The sequence below is a fragment of the Cebus imitator genome, unplaced genomic scaffold, assembly GCF_001604975.1.
Source record: "Cebus imitator isolate Cc_AM_T3 unplaced genomic scaffold, Cebus_imitator-1.0 Scaffold20, whole genome shotgun sequence".
In the NCBI taxonomy this organism is placed as follows: domain Eukaryota; kingdom Metazoa; phylum Chordata; class Mammalia; order Primates; family Cebidae; genus Cebus; species Cebus imitator.
The window spans coordinates 4060140-4081504 of NW_016107335.1; the positions used below are offsets into that span (position 1 = coordinate 4060140).

The window sequence follows — 21365 nt, forward strand, 5'->3', positions numbered from 1 at the left end:
CTGGGCCGTCTGGGACTCTCCTCCAGCGCGGACAGGACGCGACGCCAGGGACGAGGCCCGGCCCTTCAGGACAGCGGGGCCTCAGGCAGTGGCGGGGCCGGGCGTCCCCCCAGCGCGTCCCCGCACGGGCGCCGAAGCAGTACTCCAGGTCCGGCCGCGCTCTCGGCCACTGCGAACAGCCTGCAACACCCAACCCCACTCTGCCCCGGGGCAATGAGCCCGAGGAGGCCGCAGCCCGGATCCCGGATCCCGCTCCAGCTCCCGCTCGGGCACCCGCGCCCGGTCCCGAAGCCCCGCCCCTTCGCCGCGCGCATGCGCCGCTCTGGAGCAGCCGCGTGTGGTGACGGGAGGGGCTTGCCTGCTCCCCTCCTTCCCGGGACCGGCTCACTTCGGCCCCGCCGAGGGGGGCGCGGGTTTCCCCTCGTCCCAAGAGCCCCCTCATTGCAGACCGGTGGCCACGGAACCGCGAGGTTCGAAGCTAGCCCAAGGCTGTCAGCTCCCCGGGGGCCGTGGGCGGCGGCACAGGCGCGAGGCGTCACCGGCGGCAGGGCGGCTCCTCGGCGCTCCCCCTCGGCGGCCGGGGCGGGATGGTGCGTCCCGCAGGGCGCGCGCGGCTCCCGCGCTTCGGGCGCTCGGCGCGGGCGCGGGCGGGGGCGCGGAGGGCGGGGGAGCGGACCCCGATTCGCAGGACCGGGCCCGGCCCGCGCGGGCAGGGCCGTTGGCGGGGCGAGCGGGGGCGCCGGACACCTAGGGGGCCGGGGGCGGGGGGTGGGCGGGGCCGGGCGCCGCCGCGGAGCCTCCCGGGCCGCCGCGATCATGTCGGACCAGTCGCCCAAAGTTCCTGAGGAGATGTTCAGGGAGGTCAAGTATTACGCGGTGGGCGACATCGACCCGCAGGTACCGCGCCCGCGCCCGCCGCGGCTTCCCCCCGCGTCCGCGTCCCCGTCCGTCCCCGTCCCCGTCCCCGCTCCCGCCGCGGGCGCGCGCCGGGCGCAGAGCGTCGGGTCCGCCGAGGCCGCCGGCCTGACTGCGCCGAGGGCAGGGGGCGGCCGCGGGGTGGGCGCGGGAGGCCGGGGCCCGGGGGAGGGCGGCCCGGGCGGCGGGGGCTCTGTGCCTCGGCCCCTGGTGCGCGCCCTGAGCCCCGGGCCTGGGGCCCTGAGGTCGTCGCCCCCCACCCAGCGGGCCCCCTTGCTCACTGCTCCTTTCTTGAGCGTGACTGGCGCGGGGTCGCATCTCCCCTGCCCAGCGCCTGGCGTCGCGGCTCCAAGGACGAACGAGAGGTTGCGGGATCCCCGGCCCGGACAGCTCGCGCGCGGCTCCCGGGCTCGCTTGGCCGGCGGGGGCCGAGTTCTTGCCCCGGCGTGGCCGCCTCCGTCTCCCGGGCAGTTGCGGTTCTGTGCGAGGCTGAGGAGCGCTCCCCTCCAGCCTGTGTCCTTGCACGTGGGGGCTGGCATTCGTCTTCCTTGATTTTCCCAGGTGGATGATTAATTTTACGGTACTCTGGTAACACCATCACGTTACACATTTAATTTTGTGTAGTTTGGGCTCATGCCAAAGAATATTGTGGGTTTTCCTTCATATTCCTATAATAATACATCTGTTTGATGTCACACAGTTATCAGTCAGTGACAGGAATGCATCTTGGTTGAATCCTCTTCAGGTTAATCTTCAAAATATTTCCTTCGTAAAAGTTTAACTGTACAGTTTTTTTTTTATGTTGCCTTGGGTGTGACATCAGTGGCGCCCACCTTGCAGGATGGTGATGCCGAGTGATCAGAGTTAGGCCTGGAAGGTCGGAGACTAATATTTAGCAAATGAACTTGGATGGTGTAGAAGACTGATTGGTCTTGGCCTTCTTGAGGTTCGTCTTTGTATCTTAGTGACAACTTTCTTGGATCCTTTTTGCACTGTGACCTTAGGCTTGGCGTGGTTGCTCGACGCTTGTAATCCCAGCACTTTGGGAGGCTGAGATAGGTAGATCACCTGAGGTCAAGAGTTCGAGACTAGCCCGGCCAACATGGTAAAAACCCATCTCTACTAAAAATACAAAAATTAGCCAGATGTGGTGGCCGGCGCCTGTAGTTGTAGCTACTCGGGAGACTGAGGCAGGAGAATTTCTGGAACCCGGGAGCCCAATGTTGCAGTGAGCGGAGATTGCACCATTGCTCTCCAGCCTAGGCGACAAGAGCGAGAATCTATCTCACCCCCAAAAAAAGAGAGAAACTGCTTGCTTTTCATTTAAAGAGTAAAACGGTTGCTGAACACGGAGTGATCAAAATGAGTGCAGCAGTGCTATAACAGTGTTAGCTTTTTCCAGCATTGATGATGATTCCCTGTTCTCCCCACATTTTTTTTTTTTCTTCTATCTACGGTTTTTCTCTGTCCCCTTCTTCCTACCCTTCCTGTTTGATTTTAGGACTTTGGCTCTTACAAGGCACTTGAACCAAATTTTACTTAAAACCTGGAACAAGTTGAACTGGAATCATATTTACTCAACTATGAATTAAATTTAAGTGCTTAAAAATGTCCTTGGCAAACCACTTTCATCTAAAAGAGTGTATTTTCTGAAAAGTTTAGAGCCTGGACATCTGATTCTCTGACTCTTTTGACTGTGGATTATAAGTTCACATGTTGACCATCTAGTATGAGGCAGGCATGGGCTGGGTGGAAGGTATAACATAAAGGTGAAGAAGACATGGTACATGCCCTTGAGCATCCCTCATTGTTCGGGGAGGGAACACACTTGGACACATCACAGTACAAGGGGTAGCAGATTTCTCCACTGGGGTGCAGAGCAGACACCACTGAAATGTCACTAAGTACATGTCATTTCAGTTGGCTTTTGAGATAAGCAGAAGTTGGGAACATGAAGGAATATTTTCACGTGGAACGTGTGTGCTGAGGAATGAAGGCATTTGTGCATTTGGAATACATCAGGATGATCACTATATGTGGAACAGAATGACATGAGATAAATCTATTAAGATATTCAGTAGTGTGGAGATTGAAAGAAGTGCTTGGTTTTGGCATCCTAAAGTCTGTGAAAACTGAATAAGTATTTTTGGTAGAGTGTCGGTGGAAGGAACTGGTTTGCAGGGAGCTGAATGGTGAATGGAAACTGTGAACAGAAAGGTTAGACTCTTTCAGGAAATTTGCCCTGAGAAGGAAACAGAAGGTGCCCGAGGAATAGAGGGCTGGGAGGGATCTGTGTTGCATCACAAGCACATGGGAGGATGTGGGAGACTTCACCGTTTACAGGTGGAGGGAGCATAGCTGTGGACAGGGAGAGACTGGAATATCAGGACTCATGAAGAAGGCGGTAGGATCAGAAAGACTGGAGGATAGGAAAAGGAGGGGCGCCCCTTCTGCAGACAAGTCGAATGGATGCGTGAAGCTAAAGATGCTTAGAGGTTAAGGGAAGGAGTAAAGGTAAAGTGGCCCGTGGCCAGCAGTCGTTGTTTTTCACTTATTAAATATTGAGCCTCTGCCCTAGTTCATATCTGTTAATGGTTGGTATAGTATTGTGAAAAGGTTGCCTAGCTTGAGGGTCACTTTATTTTATTATTATTATTTTGAGGTTGGAACAAAAGTTTTTGTTTTTTGAGATTAAGTCTGGCTCTGTCGCCCAGGCTGCAGTGCAGTGGCACAATCTCGGCTCACTCACGCTCTGTCGCCCAGGCTGCAGTGCAGTGGCACAATCTCGGCTCACTCACGCTCTGTCGCCCAGGCTGCAGTGCAGTGGCACCATCTCAGCTCAGTGCAATCTCCACCTCCTGGGTACAGGTGATTCTCCTGCCTCAGCCTTGTGGGTCTCGAACTCCTGACCTCAAGTGATCCGCCTGCTTCAGCCTCCCAAAGTGCTGGGATTACAGGTGTGAGCCACCACCCCTGGCGTTCTTTTGTTCTAAAAGTTTAATAAGTGAAAGAAGAAAGCTCTCTGCTGCAGAGAAGGGACCTGGAAGAGCGTTGCTCTTGTGGGTCACTTCAGCTTTTTGGGCACCATATCACTTTCACACTTGGTATACGTTGTCAGCTTAGACACTAGCCACCTCCTCTGAAGTATTTGACTCAACTGTTCCTCACCCTCACTTCCTTGGCTTCTGTGGACTCTCCTCTCCTGTAATATGTACTTCCCCACCTGGCCCTGAAGTATCATTTGTGGTGTCCACTCTCTAGTTCCCCTCCCACTCTGCAATGGGATCACCTTCATGCTCATGGCTTTGGCTCCTGTCTATGTAATATCTGATGACTTTTTGTTAGGTGAGATCCACTTCTTTTCCTTGCTGCAACTGGATGCCTGTTGCTGGATATTACACATGGCCCCTGCAGAGCAGTGTGCCCGCGCTAAAACACGTTCTTGCCTCCCCTACCCGCCGCCCTTCTAGTATCCTCCTTAGTGAGTGGCCCTCTTATTCCTGCACCGTTTCAGTCTGGACTTTGCCGTTGTGCTTGTACCTCGTCTAGACACCAAGGCTTGCCAGCTCGTTTTCATCTTCCTGCCTTCCGCCCCTCGTGCCATCCTTTAGTGGATGCCTCTTTGACCTGGGTTATTGCACTTGTTTCTTAACGGGCCTCTTTAGTCACCCAGCCAACCAAACCCAGCCAGCCAACCCAATCCTTTCTTTTCACGCAGTCATCTTTCTGTGAAATCTGTGCTGCTTTTCCTGTGTGAAATCCTTCAGTGTCCTTGCAGATACCCAAGAATGAAGCAGACTTTTTTGCATAGGGTGTTAGAAAGCCTATTTATGGCCTGGTGTGTATTCACCTGTTCGGTGCCTTCAACACTGCCCCCTCCTCGGTGTATGGGGTTTTGCCTGACACCCAGACGTTCACAAGGCTTCTGCTCATTATCTCCTCTTTCAGAATCTTTCCTTAATTGTGGTGAAACTCCCCGTGCCCAACCTTTAACTTGGAAGCCCAGGAGTGCCATGTGCGTGGCCCTGCCATGGCAGTGACTGTGCTGTGTCCTGGTCTGTCCAGCCCATCTGTCTTGAGGACACACCATGTCCAGTACTTGACTCACAATAGCCTCCATTACTTGGTCAGTGAATCAAGATTTGCTGCCTTTTATTGTTCCCAGAAGTTTCATTGGCATATATTCAGAGTAAAAGGCTGTTAGTTTTTATGTGGGAAATACAATGTATTTTATTAAAAATTTTCATTATGTCCAATAATTATTTATATAAATCAAGAGTGCAGTACAGTACTGTCCATTTTAACTTGTGTGGGTTTTCTTGCTTTTTAGGTTATTCAGCTTCTGAAAGCTGGAAAAGCGAAGGAAGTTTCCTACAACGCACTAGCCTCACACATAATCTCAGAGGATGGGGACAATCCGGAGGTTGGGGAAGCTCGGGAAGTCTTTGATTTACCTGTTGTAAAGGTCAGTAGTAAATACAATTGGTTTTCTTTCTTTTCCTCATGTACCATGCAGGCACTGCATTGAAGTTTCAGTATAGCTCTTTTCAGGGTCTTTGCTAAAGTTCTGTTTTATTTTTTATTTTTTTACTTTTTTTTGAGACAGGGCCTCACTCTGTTGCCCAGGCTGGAGTGCAGTAGTGTGATCTCGGCTCACTGCAACCGCCACCTTCAGGGGTCAAGCAATTCTCATGCCTCGGCCTCCTGAGTAGCTGGACTTACAAGGCGCCTGCCAACATGCCCGGCTAATTTTTGTATTTTTAGTAGAGACAGGGCTTTGCCATGTTGGCCAGGCTCATCTTGAACTCCTGATCTCAAGTGATCCGATCTTGTCCTCCCAAAGTGCTGGGATTACAGAGGCATGAGCCACTGTGCCCAGACCTAAAGTCTCGTTTTATGTGGAAAGTTGCCAGATAACTGTTGACATCTTTAACATCTCAGTAACTTACTTACTTTCAGGCCCTTTCCGCTAAACCAAGGTAGAGCAACGGTTTCGGTATGTCATAAGTAATTCTAGGTCATCCTTTATGCCTGCTACAGAACTCACCATATGACCACTGCCTGGAAGTTTTCTAAGCCAAGGCAATCTGTCATGGCAAACAGATCTGATGCCTTCAATCACATGGATGTTTGAATTATCGTTAGAGTGTATTTGATTCAAAAAGCGGGCTAGGGCCTGTCAGGAGGTGACATTTAGGACCGAGTTACTTTCCATCCCCACTGTGGCAAGTGGTGCTGATTTTCAGTTAGCTGAAGGGAGTCCCCCATTAACTGCGTTGCTGAACTCCTTTCTGACAAGGGTCACAGTGACCTTTAGTCACATTGTCCACCCAATAGTCGACTGCACTGTGTCCAACTTGACCGATGGGTAATTTATTACAGAAAATAGGGGATTCAGCTGGTGGGAGAATTGTTCAGATGTTGTTTACCTGCTGTACTACTCTGTTAGGGCTAATAAGTTAGTTGACTTCTGTTGAAATGTATATTTTAAAAATGTGTTAAATGTTGTAATTCTGATGCTTCCATTTTAGTTCAGATCTTCTCTACTAAGTATTTGTTTTAAAATAGTTCTATACCACGACCATTTTATTCCCTCTTTATGTTATTAAATGCTTTGCCTTAAAAAGAAATCAGTATGAAAGTTACTATGATTTAATAATAACAGTGTTAGGAATTAAGAAAGACTGCCAGCCTGGTGCAGTGGCACTCACCTAGAGTCCCAGCTGCTTGGCAGGCTGAGGTGGAAGGATTGCTTGAGGCCAGCAGTTTAAGGCTGCCATGCACTGTGATCACACCTGTGAACAGCTATAGGACTCCAGTCTGGGCAACACAGTGAGACACCAGCTCTTAAAAAAAAGAAATAGGGTAAAAAAAAAATAGAAAGATTGCCATTAAGTCAAATTGCAGGGCTAGAGAAGCCACCTGGCTTCTGGGAAGTGGTGATCTCCCCAGTACCCCAGTACCCAGGTTTGGAAACTGCCTTATAGGCTTACAAACTTGAATTTCTTTTCTTTTCTTTCTTTTTTTTTTTTTCCAGATGAAATCTCACTTTGTTGTCCTAGTCTGGAGTGCAGTGGTATGATCTTTGCTCACTGCAACAACCACCTACCAGGTTAAAGCTATTCTCAGGTTAAAGCTATTCTCGGGTTTCAGCCTCCTAATTAGCTGGGATTGCTGGGATTACTGGCGTACGCCACCACACCCAGCTAATTTTTGTATTTTTATTAAAGACGGGGTTTCACCATGTTGGCCAGACTGGTCTTGAACTCTTGACCCCAAGTGATCTGCCCACCTCGACCTCCCAAAGTGCTGGGATTACAGGTGTGAGCCACCACGCCTAGCCACAAACTCGAATTTTGAAAATAAATGTGAAAGTGGCTCTATCTCAAGAGAAGCTGTTTATAAACCAGACTCTCGAGACTGCTGTAGAAGTCAGAATGACTCTGAATTTGTGGTGGTAACAGTCACGTTCATGCACTCGTGGGCTTGTTTCAGCATGGCCAGCTCAGAGCCACTGTGGATGCAGACCCTTTGTGAAGACTGAGTTATCAGCAGGTTTCGTGGTTCCTTTACCCAAAGCCCCTTTGTGTGACTTACCACAGGGATGAGGTCCTGAGCTGAGGCTCCCTCTTCTTTGGACCATGTTTTTATCCCTGACTTGCTTCATTGTCCTGATTGTAGGGACGGTATCCCTGTCCCTTCCCCTTCCTACAAACTTTCTTTCTCTCAGACAATAGCCTGGAGCTATTGTCTCATTAAAGTGGCTTTGCATACCTTATGCAGATTTTATGTGAAAGGGCAATCTTACTAACACATCCTTGGGGCCTGGGTTATTGTTGCCAGGCCAACTGTCTGAGGTAGTTCTTAAACCTGCCTGGCCCCAAACCCCCTTTTTGAAATAAATACTTTGTTAGCACCCCTCTTATTATCTAGAAATGAATCGATAGGTAAGCCAGCCTTTAAAATACATATATATAAATTGTCCAAACTGAAATGTGAAGGAAAAATAAAAGGAAAGTAAATAATAAGTATATATTTCATTGTGTAAACATTTGGGCATGGCTGCTTCTATATGCAGTCACTGCCTGTAGCTGCTGCAATTACAGATTGATCTCACACCCCCCCAAGTGGGGTCGCTGCTGTGAGGTGGCATTTCAGAATGGTCATCAATTCCTGTAAAGTTCTGAGCTAAACAAAGCAGTCTTCCTTCATTTTACACAGTATTCACATTCCTGGGAAAGTCAGTATATAATAAGGCTAAAGAAAAATACCATTACTTGTACAATTTAGCAGTTAGCTCCTAGGATTATCATCATTTTGCCAAGGTAGTTTACTGTATTGGAACCCAGCTTTTCCCCCCTCTGGCTATGGTATTTTAAAATGAGTGACAGACACATTTCATCTGTACCCAGTAGCATTCCAGCCTGCCTGTAATTTGTGGCAGCACCTGTATTGTCCAGGGACTACTATGTTACATTACAAGGTGGTAGAGTATTTCGGAGCTGATCCAATAGTTTGCCTTCACTCTAAGATAGTTTGAGTAAACCCTAATATTCTTAGTTTGAACCTTATGGGCCTGTCTTATTTTGAATCCTGCTGCTAATGGTTGAGTCTGAATTCAGCTGACAGAAGGCTGAGACCTGGTTCCCTAAGGCATATCCCTTGGCCTTTACCTTGATATAAAGTTTGACAATACATTTTAAAAATAAGGCATTTTTATGCACAGTGACAGTTTACCTATCATTTACATATTTGAATTTTATAAATGTTTAAAACTTTGGTGCCTTGCTTCTTTAGGCACCAAAACTTTTTAAATTATTTTTTTAATTGAGGTATTTTTCTCAGTGGCCTTCGGGCATCATTGGAAATGTTAATTTTGCTGACTTGTAGTGGGCTTATTTTATGTAATTTTTTTTGAGTCGGAATCTCCCAGGCTGAATTGCAGTGGCACTTTCTTGGCTCACTGCAACCTCTGCCTCCCCGGTTCAAGTGATTCTCCTCTCTCAGCCTCCTGAGTAGCTGGGACTACAGGCCTGTGCCACCATGCCCGGCTAATTTGTGCATTTTTAGTAGAGACGGGGTTTCATCATGTTGGCCAGGCTGGTGTCAAACCTCTAACCTCAGGTGATCCGTCCGCGTTGGCCTCCCAAAGTGCTGGGATTGGTCAGGCTTATTTTTATATATTGTTCTTTGCCTTTGGGATAAATAGTTGTTTATTACTTTGCTTTTATAGTTCTCCATTTCTACTTCATACTGTGGCCTACTTCCCATCTTTTCATTACTTTATCTAAACTTATCTCAAGTAGGGCCTCAGAGTGATTCTATTCTGCTTGGATGGGACTTTATGATAGCCAGCAGTCTTTAAACTGGAATACCCTACCCAAGCTCCCTGGGGGGAGATTTTCAGCATGTGTGCTGAGCGGATGGATGGTTGTAATTTGATACATTTCCAGACTGGCCTTTCCTAAAGCTGCCTGAGAACATACTTGTGGTTGCAGCGGCCCCCTCCCACTTTACGCAGGAATGATCAGACCACCCATCCTAATCTTATAGTGCATTGCCCCAGGCTCTGAAAATTCACCAGACAAAAGGAGGACTAGCAAGACTGGTTTTTGGGACTCTTCTCTTAGCACTCAAACATGGGAGCTTGAGCAGAGAGGGGTTTCTGGGAGTCGCTGTTGAGAGGAAAGCTTGGCCCACGTGAAGATGTCCTGAGTTCAGAAGTGTCAAGGCCGATACAGATTCCTGATGCTGGCCCATTTTTTAAAATTTAACTGGAATTTTTCTAGGACTATCAAAAAATGTGAAGATATGTTGGATGAGGATTAAGCGCCTTCTTTCAGGTTTCGGTTAACTAATCCAATAACTTAGTTAAAACCTCTGGTAAAATGTCAAATCATCATGAAATAATTATCCCAGGTATAGCTGCCAATCTTTTATTTTATTTCATAAATTGTTTAATATTCCTCTTCTCATAGAAAATATGCTTATTTAAAGTTACGCTGAAAAATTGTAGATGTCATCTAAAAAATGATAAGGGCGGCAATTCATTGTCTGAAATTTATTTAAGGTGTACATAACAAAAATAGCTTGGAGATCATTAGCTTGGAAAATGAGTTGCAGGAGAGCAAAGACTGCTTTTCTCTTTTTCATTTTTATATCCCTAGCGCCTTGTACCATCTCTGCATAAAATAGATTCTCAATAAATATTTGATGAATGAATTGATGGGTGGGTAATGAGTATATATGTATATTTCAGTTGACTGAAGTTTCTGGAAATGAGCTGCCTTCCAGAATGTAGTAATGGGGGCATTACAACATTTTTAGATAGTAATTTCGTGAAGTAGAGCTATCAGGATAATGATTTGTGTAATTATAAAAATTAAACGAACAAAAACCTCATGAGTTTGGACTTGATTGAATTTGGGATTCATAAAAGGAGCAGATGAGGGGCTGTCTATGCTCTGGACGAGGTGGAGGCGGTGGTGGGGCAGGATGGGTGGCAGTTCCCCTGTCCTTCTAGTCATGGGGTCAGCAGTAATAAGTGTGTAAACCTGAAGCTTAAATGTTTATACATATTTTTTTTTAAATATGGTAGTACTTCATTCTATGATTAGGTTTTTCATCTTGGGCATTAGTAACTAATCTTTGACTATAATATTTCTGTTTGAATATACATACTTGTAATCTGGATGTTTTAAAATACGTTATAACAACAGAGCCTTTTAATGTCTAAGAATACCACTAGTAAAATAATAACATGCCACTTGTAAATTGAGAATACTTTTTGATTTAATCTTTTCTTTTTCAGCCTTCTTGGGTGATTCTGTCCGTTCAGTGTGGAGCTCTTTTGCCGTATCCTTTTTGCGGAGTGGGGAGGAGAGAAAGGGTAACTGGATTTAGGACTGAAAGAAATTATAGTTACGGAGCGAAAAGTGGATTCATTTGTTAGGACAGATTGTTTTGTCTGCATCTTAAATTCCTTCTATTTTCCATCCTGTTTCAAATTTTATGTACCTGATCCTTGTCATTACTCATGTTGAAAGGGGGCTCAGCTGTGACAAGTAGCTTTAGGCTGGAGCTGGAGGCAGGAGTTCTGGTTCTCCTCAGCTTTTGTGGTGATAGCTAGATGAGGAATATTACTAAAATTCTAAATCTATGTGAATCAAATCATGAATTGTTTGAAGAGTAAATGGGGGAAGAAAACATGAGAAGAAAATTTTTAGTTTTATACATTGTTAATCTTTTTAATTGCATTGGGTAGAAGGAGTGTTAATTCAGTGCACGTGTGCTGTGGGTTAAGTACTGAAAATAGAGTGGTGCAGAAGAGCATTTCTGCCCTCAGGGAGCTTCCTTGCTTGCCTTCTTCGCTCATGGAGCATTTCTTGGATGTTCACCTGCCCTGGCATTGTGTCAGGAGTCAGAAATGAGGCATTCTACAGCCTTGCTGTTTATTCCTCTAGGCCTGGTGGCTCCTTTTTCATCCTAAAAGGATGATGCTTTACTGGACTGTTATTCCAAGTGTAACTGCTTGTGGAAATTATTTCTTTTGCAAGTACCTGATACCCATACAGTTGCTAAAATTTTAGACCTGGCAAGATACTGTGTCATGTGCTCTTATTTTATTTTGCAGCTATGCCAGGCAGTTCTTGAATGCCCTCATTACCCATTGAATCAATGCAGATGGAAGGAAACTTACTATAATGAAATATTTATAGAGAACCACAGAGAGACAGAAAACATCCCTCTACAAGCGGTTCTTGGAGGATGTGTAGAACTTTAGCAACTCGACCTCAGAGGTTCTAATTTTTCTTGTACATAGCGTAAAGAGTTGAAGGAAATTAACTCCTGTTTTTATATCGTTATTGTTTTTATAAGAAGTGAAAAAGATTGGGAATAGAGCTAAGAGGCTCATTTTGCTGTGCTAGATCATTTACTCTCCGCATAAGACTCTGTAAGAACCCGGGATCTTTTTTCTTTTTTTTTTGAGATGGATTCTTGTTCTGTTGCCCAGACTGTAGTACAGTGGTGTGATTTCGGCTCACCGCAACCTCCGTCTCCTGGGTTCAAGAGATTCTCCTGGCCTCAGCCTTCTGAGTAGCTGGGACGACAGGTGCACGCCACCATGCGCAGCTGATTTTTATATTAGTAGCAGAGACGGGGTTTCACCATGTTGGCCAGAATAGTCTCGATCTCTAGACCTCGTGATCTGCCCACCTCGGCCTCCCAAAGTGCTGGGATTACAGGGGTGAGGCACCGCGCCTGGCTGCTGAGATCTTCTTTGACCTCTTACTTGCCTATCCATAAGAACAAACAAGGGAGCCCCAGAGACTTAGTGGTAGTCAGTGTGCTCTGAGATTTGCCTTTGTTAATGTTTCCCCAAATCTTTGGAAGAAGAAAGTCCATGAGCTAACGTAGGAAGAGGATGGAAACAGGTCTTGGATAATGGGGCTGAAGGCATCAGATTGCAGTCTACAGAGTTTTTTATAGTCAGGGAAGTCTCAAGTATTTATAAGAGTCATCTGTATACCTCTATAGGAGACTTCAAAATTGGAATAGAATTTTTAAGCTGATCTTTTTCTTGATTCACCTATATCAATATGTATATTTTTCTACTATAGGGAAAGAGAAGTGATACTTTAACCCATTTTGAATTCTACACACTCTAAATTATTCAAGAACAGTCATTGTTTGCCCTGAATAGACTATGAATTACAGGCACATATAGATCATAACTGCCTTGTGCCTTGTTAAATTCCCAGTGTGTGATGTGTAGTAAGTGCTCATTTGTGATTTTGAATGAATTTTTAAGATCAGCTTTAGAAATAGGAAGCATCTTTGGAATTAGACGTTCCAACTTTTATTTCAAAAACAGGGAAATTGAAGGTCACAGTTGTCTTGCCTAAGTTCACAAAGTTAGCAGAGATAATAAAGCTAGAGCTCAATCAAGCTCTTTTATGAAGGATTCTTCCTACTGTGCAACAGAAGCAGTCACAATGTTTCATTCTAAAAGAAACTTAAGACATTTTAATTTTGCTTTTAAAATAACTGCTATGCCATATGTGTGTATGTACGTGTATATGTATGTGTGTGTTTATACATGTGTTTATAGTTAGCTAGCTATCAGAGGTCAAAAGGCTTCCCTCTGTTAAGTATATTTTATCCATTTGATTTATGATACAAGTGGACAGATTAGATTTCAAAATGTACTTTACAGAAGAGCACTCAGCCACTTCTCTTGGATTCCGTTCTGCCCTGTACTCTTCTTTGGCTGTCTTAAGTCTGTCTCTTTCCTAAATGGACTGAGTGGGGACAGAGGGGGTGGGTAATATCTGTTAGTGAAGTATAGGTTGCACTGATCTTGTTTCATTGTAATCTTAATAACTGTCAAACAGAGTAAATGGTTTTTCTCCAGAATCATGTCAAACTTTTTTTGGAATCACTGCCTGCCTTTCTCAGGTAAGCATGGTTACAGTTAGTCCTCAGTTATTTATATGTGACACTTCTGAGTTTTTGTATGATTGGATTTATGAGCTCTCTGTTAACCTGTTTTAGAGAAGCTGTTTCCTAAACTGACTTTATATTTAATATGAGCTCATGACACTTAAAATTACTTAAATATTCATGCTTGCTTTTAAGATTTAAAGTTTCTGATGGGTGAAAATGGTCTTTCTTATTTAAAAAATTATATATTAAAACTTTAATATGAAAAAATATTAAAAATGAAATTAAAAGATAAGGAAAAATCAGTTCGAAATACAGGCAAAGAATTTTCTTAATAAATAAAGGGATCATACAGATCAATAAGAATCAAAAAGACCTTAACAGATAAGGCAGAGAAATGAATTTAGAAGCTATAAAGAGGAATTACTAATACTATAACAAAATATTTGATACACTTTATAATCAAAGATATGAATATTTTAATAGCAATGAGATAAGAATTTTTGCTCATCGAATTTGTAATAGTGTGTTCAGTGCTGGTGGAGATGCTGAGGACAGACACTCAAGCTTCCTGCCTGCGGGAAGGGGAGTCAGTACAGCAGCTTCCTAGTAAAGGGGAACAGTGTCAAGAGCCTTAAAATACTTATTTCATTTTCACCTGCATTTCTGTTATGTTTGGAAACTTATCCCAAGTTGATAGAAGTAAAGACAGACTGACACATAAAGGTGCTCACACTTACTTATAAATATTATTTGTAAGATGGTAAAATTGGAAACCATCAGATCATCTACTATTTGAGAATGTTTGAGAAACCTATTATATATACATATACAGTAGTCTAGCTGCTTAGCTATTTTTGAATTCTGTTTTATGAACACATGTAAAGACATGGGAAATGTTTTAAGTGGCAAAAGCAGGCCATAGCTTGGGTATGTGCAATATTACGCCAACCAAATAAAGTATATAAGAGATATCTGAAATGAGGAACCAAAATGTTAACAGTGGTTAGTTCTGGATATCTGAATATTTAATATTTCTTTATTGTATTTTGTTTTTCTAACCCCCAGCTAAGAAAAACCTCAAATCATAATAAAAAACTATTAGAAAAAAATCAAGTTGTTATTGTTTAAAGTCTTTTTAAAATTACATGGAGTAATTTGTTTAAAATCAGTGGTCCTTAGGAAGGTAAAATTTCACCATAGAATATCTCATCTCACTTGACCTGACAGTCCTTATCTAAGGCTGTCATTTTGGTGCACATAGGTGGTACTTTGAGAAAGTATTTCGTCATCTTTCTCTATACACACCTTTGAGACAGGGGCGCATCCAACCAAGTTATTAGGTGAGATGGAAGGAAATTTGGTCATAATCTTGCTTTTCCTTATGCTTTTGTGATAGACGAGTATGGAGCTGGGTAGTATCTGATTTAGTGTTGTTAGGTTGTTGGCCAGGCTCAACAGTTAATACAAAGGATATTACCAGTCTAATCTTGATCCCTCTCCTCTGTCCAAGCAATAAGTAAATTTATCTGTGGTTACTGTGTTTTTGTTTGTGTCTCTTGTATTCTGGAAGTTCTCTAAAATCCTGTTTTTGTTTTTGTGACATCAGTTTGATGGAGATCCTTCAAATAGCAAAATTGGCTTTTTTTAAAATCTCTTTATCAGGAATTTTGTTGGTATTTGTATTTTGCAATGTTTTTTCATATCTGTTATAAATATATGTTTACATGAATAATCTTTAAAGTTGGCTATAATGAGAAAACCTTTAAATGCTGGGTGCTATGGTTACATGTAATTTTTATTGTTTTCCTCTACTTCTCTGTATGTTCCAAATTTACAATCAACGTATCAGGAAAGTTTTAAAAATGAAAGCATTACTACTTATGTATAAACACAGTGTACTTTGGCTAAAATAGAATTTTTTAATTTAATTTTATTTGCATTGGTTGGATTTCTGGGCTTCAGAGACTCAGAGCCAACTATCCAGAAAAGATTCCAATTGAATAAGAAAGGGAGAGAGGAAGAAGGGCCACGCTGAGTTTGGGACAGGGACAGGGAGTCCTGTGGGCATTTTTCAGAGATGAAGGTCACAATGACATGGGATTTTGAAGATTTGATTTGGTGAAATAAATAAGAAAACAAAAGTATGTGAATATAAGATGATTATAGAGTTTCAAATGAGGTTATTAGACATTGTTAAATATTAACTATGAGTTTTGCACCAGAGAATATTATTAGTCTTCCAAAGAACTAATAGTTATGTTTAACAGAGTTTATATTTGTAATAGATTGTAATATAATAGACATAATAAATCAGGTTATAGCATAGGCATACATACATGATACATGTATGACGAGGGGCACAGGTATGACTGTATGAGCTTAGGAAAGAGGGCATTAGTCTGGATTGTGAGGCAAGGAGCCTTGATAGAGAGGATGGCAGGTCTGAGCGGACCGGAAAGAATCGGCAGGATTGGAGGAAACGGGGAAGGGAGGAAGGCATTCTGCATAGCGCAAGGTGGAGGGAGAATGAGCAGTGCACGAGAGGCTGGGTAAGAAGTCATCAGTGTCAGCCAAGGGTGTGCATTGGCATGTAGGAGAAAAAGTGGTCAGGCAGGTAGATGGGTAGAGATGATGGGAAACCAAGGTATATGAGTTTGAAGTGGGTAAAGTAGGTAGCAGGATGTTTCATCGCTCTTTTTTTTCCTCATAATTTAATTTTGGATTACAAATATTTACCTCAGAAAACTTGGGAAACAAAAAAGCAGACCAAATTAGAATCACTTGTGATCATTGCAGGTAAACTGGTTTAGGAGCTCTGGGCATGACTTGCAGGGCAGGACAGAGGCTGGAGTTTTAACAAATGGAGGTTGGATTTGGCGTAGCAAGTACAACATGGGACTTAGCAAGAGGTGGGGCTCAGCAGGTATTGGGGACGTGGGGTGCTGTGGTGAAAAGAATGAGAAGCCGACGCTTACTGTATACCTCCCTGTGCCAGATCCCATGGCGGATGCCTTCACATGGGGAGCAGGAGCCAAAGATTATGTCATTGTTTCAGGAGGGGAGCACCAGTAAAGTGGCAGCATCACTGATGGAGCTGGGAAATAGAGAGGAGCCTGATTGGCGAGGAGAGATGATGACGTTGGTTTGAAACACACTTTGGGCTGTTGATCAGGTATGGAAGTGTAGGAACTTGGAGATCCTGTGGTGTGAAGGAAATTCCTGCAGAGCAAAATAGAGAGAGGAGCAGATAACTGGGAACCGAGCCTTGGATAGCAGGCATTGTTAGAGAGATTTGGGGAGGAATAAAAGGAGGAGCTTGAAAACAGAGAAGATACTGGAGGAGCAGGATACTATTTTTAGAAGCCAAGATAAAATCAGACTTAATTATTTTTATTTTTATTGCTGGGAAGTAACAACAACCTAGGTAAAGATTTAGAACATAAATTGGTAGGAGGTAGTTGTACATAGGTTTGTGTGTATCTTCAGTCCTATTCTGTGACCCAGGAAGAGGAGGGAAAGGATGATAGAAAGTGATACAGGAATATCAGCCGGCTCAGCCGCAGGCTGAGGGGTCTAAGTAGATGTTGGGTTCTCATGATGAAGTCACCGGGGTAGCCACTGTGGGAATAGGAAGATGGATATTCATAAAGAAACAACTGAGTGAGCAAACTGGTCAGAGAACATGAATAGCTTGATTCTTAGCAGTGGAATAGTGTCGTTTGATTGTGTGGTCTGGGAATGGGCCCTGCTGGTGACAAACTGGACAGAGGCACTGCTCACCCACTGTCAAATGAAAGGTCCAATTTTACCTTGGTGCTAAACTTATCAAGGGGAGTGGCTGGGTCAATGGACAAAAAGGTTAATTTGTTAGCAAGATCTTTGATAGTGTTTTATATCCTTTTAGTGAATTCAGTGGATAAGAAAATTCACCGTCCAGAATTAGTATGATCTTTATGGGCTTACTACACTTACCGCAGTTCATCACTTAGCATGATGAATTGATGTCCCCAGTGTGTCATGGGGCAAAATAAATGCATTTAAGTTGAGAAAGATTGTGCAAATAGGGATGGGGAAGACTTTAATAGTCACTTCTATGAAGAAACCCTGGAAATAGTTTAAGAAAAGTGCATTGGGAGCACGAATATTTTGTGGTTGCTAAAAAAAAATGTTATTTTGGTTTTAAGATATGTTAACAAACATGTACAGTGTGCAGCTAAGGGACTTTGGTCCAACAAATCCTTGATGGGCACTTCCTTTGTGACAGGAGCTGTGCAAAGGGGTACACATTAATTAAGATGCAATTTCTCTCAGTAAACATACAGTCTAGGAGGGAACAGACCGTGGGCAAATACATTATGCTGCAACATACGCAAAAAAGAAAGTGGGCACCAGGTACAGAAACAGGGAGTGCTCATGGTGGTTATTCTGAACTAATTGGAGACTGTCAGAGGGATCTGCACCTTTTCTGCACACTGGGACACCCATGCGCACAGACGCTCACATGCACACGCCAGGCAGGACCCCAGCTTTACAAAAGGACTGTTTGCTTGGTGGTTCTCAGTGACCTTCTGTCTTTTCCCCGTCAGGGTGTTGATACAAGCTGGAGCTCTTTGTTGGAGTCTTCCAGAGCTCTCCCAGGGAGAGGTAGGGAAGGGAGCTTGTCCAGCAGAAGTTGGGAAGCACAGAGATCATCTGCCTTCTTCTGACCCGGTATTGATGCAGGCTGAGGCCTCTGTTGTAATGTGCTGGGTAGGTTTTGGGGAATAGGTCAAGAGTGTAATGGAGAGCCTGGCCAGGTCATGATTTAAATCTAGAAGACTAAAAAGTCCTTTCCATTCTGTATCTCAATCAACAGTATTTCTTGACTGCCTACCCATGTGCCTTGCACTGTACTAGGTACTATGACAAATCTCAGAGAAGTTTAGGACATCATCTAAGACTCTTTAATAAGGAGTGTTAGAGTTCATAATTAAGACTGGATAAGGAGGAAATCCTGGAAGCTAGAATCAAGGAGTGTTTTATTGGGGGTGGTGAGGCCTGAAGGAGAAGGGAGTGTTCCTGATTGGTTTAAAGGAAAGCTTTTATTCCTGGGGGCACAGACTTGAAATTCTAGTCCTCTGCTCCTGGTTGCTTTGGAGTATAGTTGGGAGGACAGACAGGCAAGCAGATAGTTGTAGAGTGTAAGAAGTATTTAGATTTCTGTCCAGCTTGCTGTGGGAGTACAGTGGTAATGCTACCTGAGCCGAGTCTTAGAGGAGGAGGGCTGAGGGCAGGCATGGCCGGGGCACAGGGAAAGCAGAACATGGTGAGGACTGCAGGTGCATGCCGGGGCAGTGCCAATGGGCAGGAGGAGGTGGTTAGGAGCCAGCCAGACAGGAAGGGCCCGGACACCACAGGGGAGTCTTTGGGGTTTAGCCTTACAGCACTGAGGAGACATCAAAGGTTTATTGGCCAACATGATAAGATTGGTATTTTGGAAAGATGGATTTTAAAAAAGAAAAGCACTTTCCCCAATTATAAAATTAATGCTTTTCAAAATTTGGAAAATACAGAAAAGTATAAAAATGAAAATTAAAATGTCCCCATAATCCTGTGACCACTAAGTAACTATTGTTAACATTTTGGTGTGGAAAGAGCATTCTTAATTATTAATGGTGCTGATGGAGATTCATTAAATGAGCGGGTATGGATGTTCAAAGTCATTTAATCCAAACGTACATCAGTGAAGAAGCTGGGTTATGGAAGTTTTCCAAGTTGACATAAGCTGGTTATTGGAGGCGTTGTATTAATTCCAGGTCTCCTTCATTCCTCCCTATGTGATGTTCTTTCCACAGCAATATACTGCACCCTGTTGAGGTCTCCGCCTGTGATACAGGCCAAGTAGGGTATAGGACTAGATCTACTTCAGTCAGTGAAATAAAAAGAATATTTAGCTGAACGCATAGCCAAATCTTGGTAATAAAGGCATCTCTAGATTATGTTTTTTAATTTCATTTTTAATAAAGATTATATAATGACTCATTGGATTAATCTGTATTATCATATAATTAAATCTCAGCTCTCCAAAAGCGGCAGGATATAAGTGTTTTTGTGAAAGCCTCTAATAAAAATAACCTGGTCCGGTCTTCTGAAATTGACATTGACTTACTAAATTAACAAGATATAAAATAATGATTTGAAAGGTGATTTTAGAAAGCTAACATGTTCTGCTAATATTCATAGAGCAGTGTGTAATACAAAATAATTTCTAGAAATGTTTGTAAAATGCACGAGAGTAGATGAAGAATGCTAAATTACTGTCAAGCTGCATACCGGCAGTTAAAAAGAGATTAACATGCAATTATCAGTACTGTTAAAAAATTAACTTGAGACAAAGTTCAGGATTCTTCAACAACTATAATCCTCAACTTACAATAAATTTATCCAGAAAAAATTTACTTGGTTAAATGATTATCTTAGAAAATAATGCTCATATCTTTATTTTTCTTAAATGTTCTTTTGCTTTTCAGACTCTAAAATTTCACTTTTTAAGAAGTTACTTTTGACTTTCCCATCAGTAACTGCCCTTAGAGAAGCACTAGAGAACAATGGAAAGATCCAGCTTGGAGTTAGACCTGGGTATAGACAGACCTGGGTTTTAAAAGCCAGCTTTTCCAATTATTAGGTGTGATTTAGTGTTTCCTTATCTTTAAATGGGGCTAATGATTCCTGTTTCACGTGGTTATAAGGGTTAGATGCATAGATAAAGCACTTGGCACAGTTCCTGGCACATAGTAGGCAGGCAATAAATGGTAGCTGTTTATTGTTACAGTGAAAGCCTGTTCGACCACATAAGCCATTGTATCTGGAGTCTTAACTTCATCACCGCGCAAGCATAAGAATTTTTCCTTTTATGCTTGCCTTCTTTCTTTCCTGTGTTAAGTAATATTTACATTTTCCCCTGAACTTATAAGCCACTGTATTTTTATCTTTGTTTTTATTTTATTCATTTCATAATTGGTATTTGTTACCCATTAGCATAAAGGAATTTCTAAATACGATTTTGGTATTGCTGTTGTATTTAAACATTTTCAAAAGTGACACAAATGAAAGCTGGAATGGCGTACTACTTCTTCCTGCTTTTTTCCCCTGTCTATTTTTGTTATAGACTGAAATAATCCTCCATTCTGCTTTTTGGAATGTGGATATAAATATTTTTAAATTCATTTGGTGACCAAGGCAAAATAAGTAATTTATATCTGTAAAACTATTGTGATAGAAGTTTTTATTATAATAAGCAGATAGCTAAGAGCTTCTCTATTTTTTCCACAAATAGTCTTAGGTTAATTTTATTAAGGGAGAAACAGAATTGTTGCAGTATATCGCTAAAATGAAAGTATAGTCATGCACAGGTTGAGATTTATGGTAAAAGCCTTCTTTCTACCTTTCTATCAGGTGTCATCTGAAGACAGAAGTGCCCTGTGGGCTTTGGTTACGTTCTATGGGGGGAATTGCCAGCTAACCCTCAATAAGAAATGCACGCATTTGATTGTTCCAGAGCCGAAGGGGGTAAGCATTTCTTGTGCCACCTTCTTTTTGTGTGTCATTTAAGAATTTCCAGAAATCGCATGTCTTTCTTGAGCTTCTTTTAAATTATTATATTTCATTTTACAAAAACTGATTATACTGGTTTATATTATTTATATCCGGCTTCATGATACAAAAGATGTGAGATGACTGTAAATTATAAGCCAAATATAACATTTCTAAATACTATGAAATCTGGCTTTGTTTCATGGGGAAAATAGGAAAATTTTATTAATCTGTAGAATTTCCTTTCAAATCCAGTAAAACTTTTGTTCATTTTTATTTGTTAAAAAAATGTATTTTTAGTTCCCTTCACCATTTTTTTTTTTTTTTTTTAAAAAAAAACCTCATACCATGCCTTTGGTGAAAGGTTTTTTTTAAAAAAACATCATACCATGCCTTTTGATCTGTTCCCTTCTTCATCATCTGGAGTATAT

General features: G+C 42.8%; 1 protein-coding gene across 7 annotated transcripts in view; it reads left to right on the forward strand.

Annotated features, from left to right (window-relative positions):
- Positions 1-370: 370 nt before the first annotated feature.
- The window catches only part of PAXIP1 (PAX interacting protein 1), a 60824-nt gene continuing 39829 nt past the window's right edge, over positions 371-21365 (forward strand). Inside the window, exons 1-6 of one of the 7 annotated variants that reach the window (XM_037735418.1) lie at positions 371-470; positions 5246-5380; positions 10727-10770; positions 13311-13374; positions 17949-18111; positions 20797-20910. In XM_037735418.1, the coding sequence (XP_037591346.1) occupies positions 13316-13374; positions 17949-18111; positions 20797-20910 (336 nt within the window). In that variant the 5' untranslated portion in view covers positions 371-470; positions 5246-5380; positions 10727-10770; positions 13311-13315. Of the gene's footprint in view, positions 471-627; positions 898-5245; positions 5381-10726; positions 10771-13310; positions 13375-17948; positions 18112-18567; positions 18668-20796; positions 20911-21365 lie in introns of those variants that run through there. The other 6 variants (XM_017519755.1, XM_017519765.1, XM_037735428.1 and 3 more) reach the window with 6 other exon arrangements.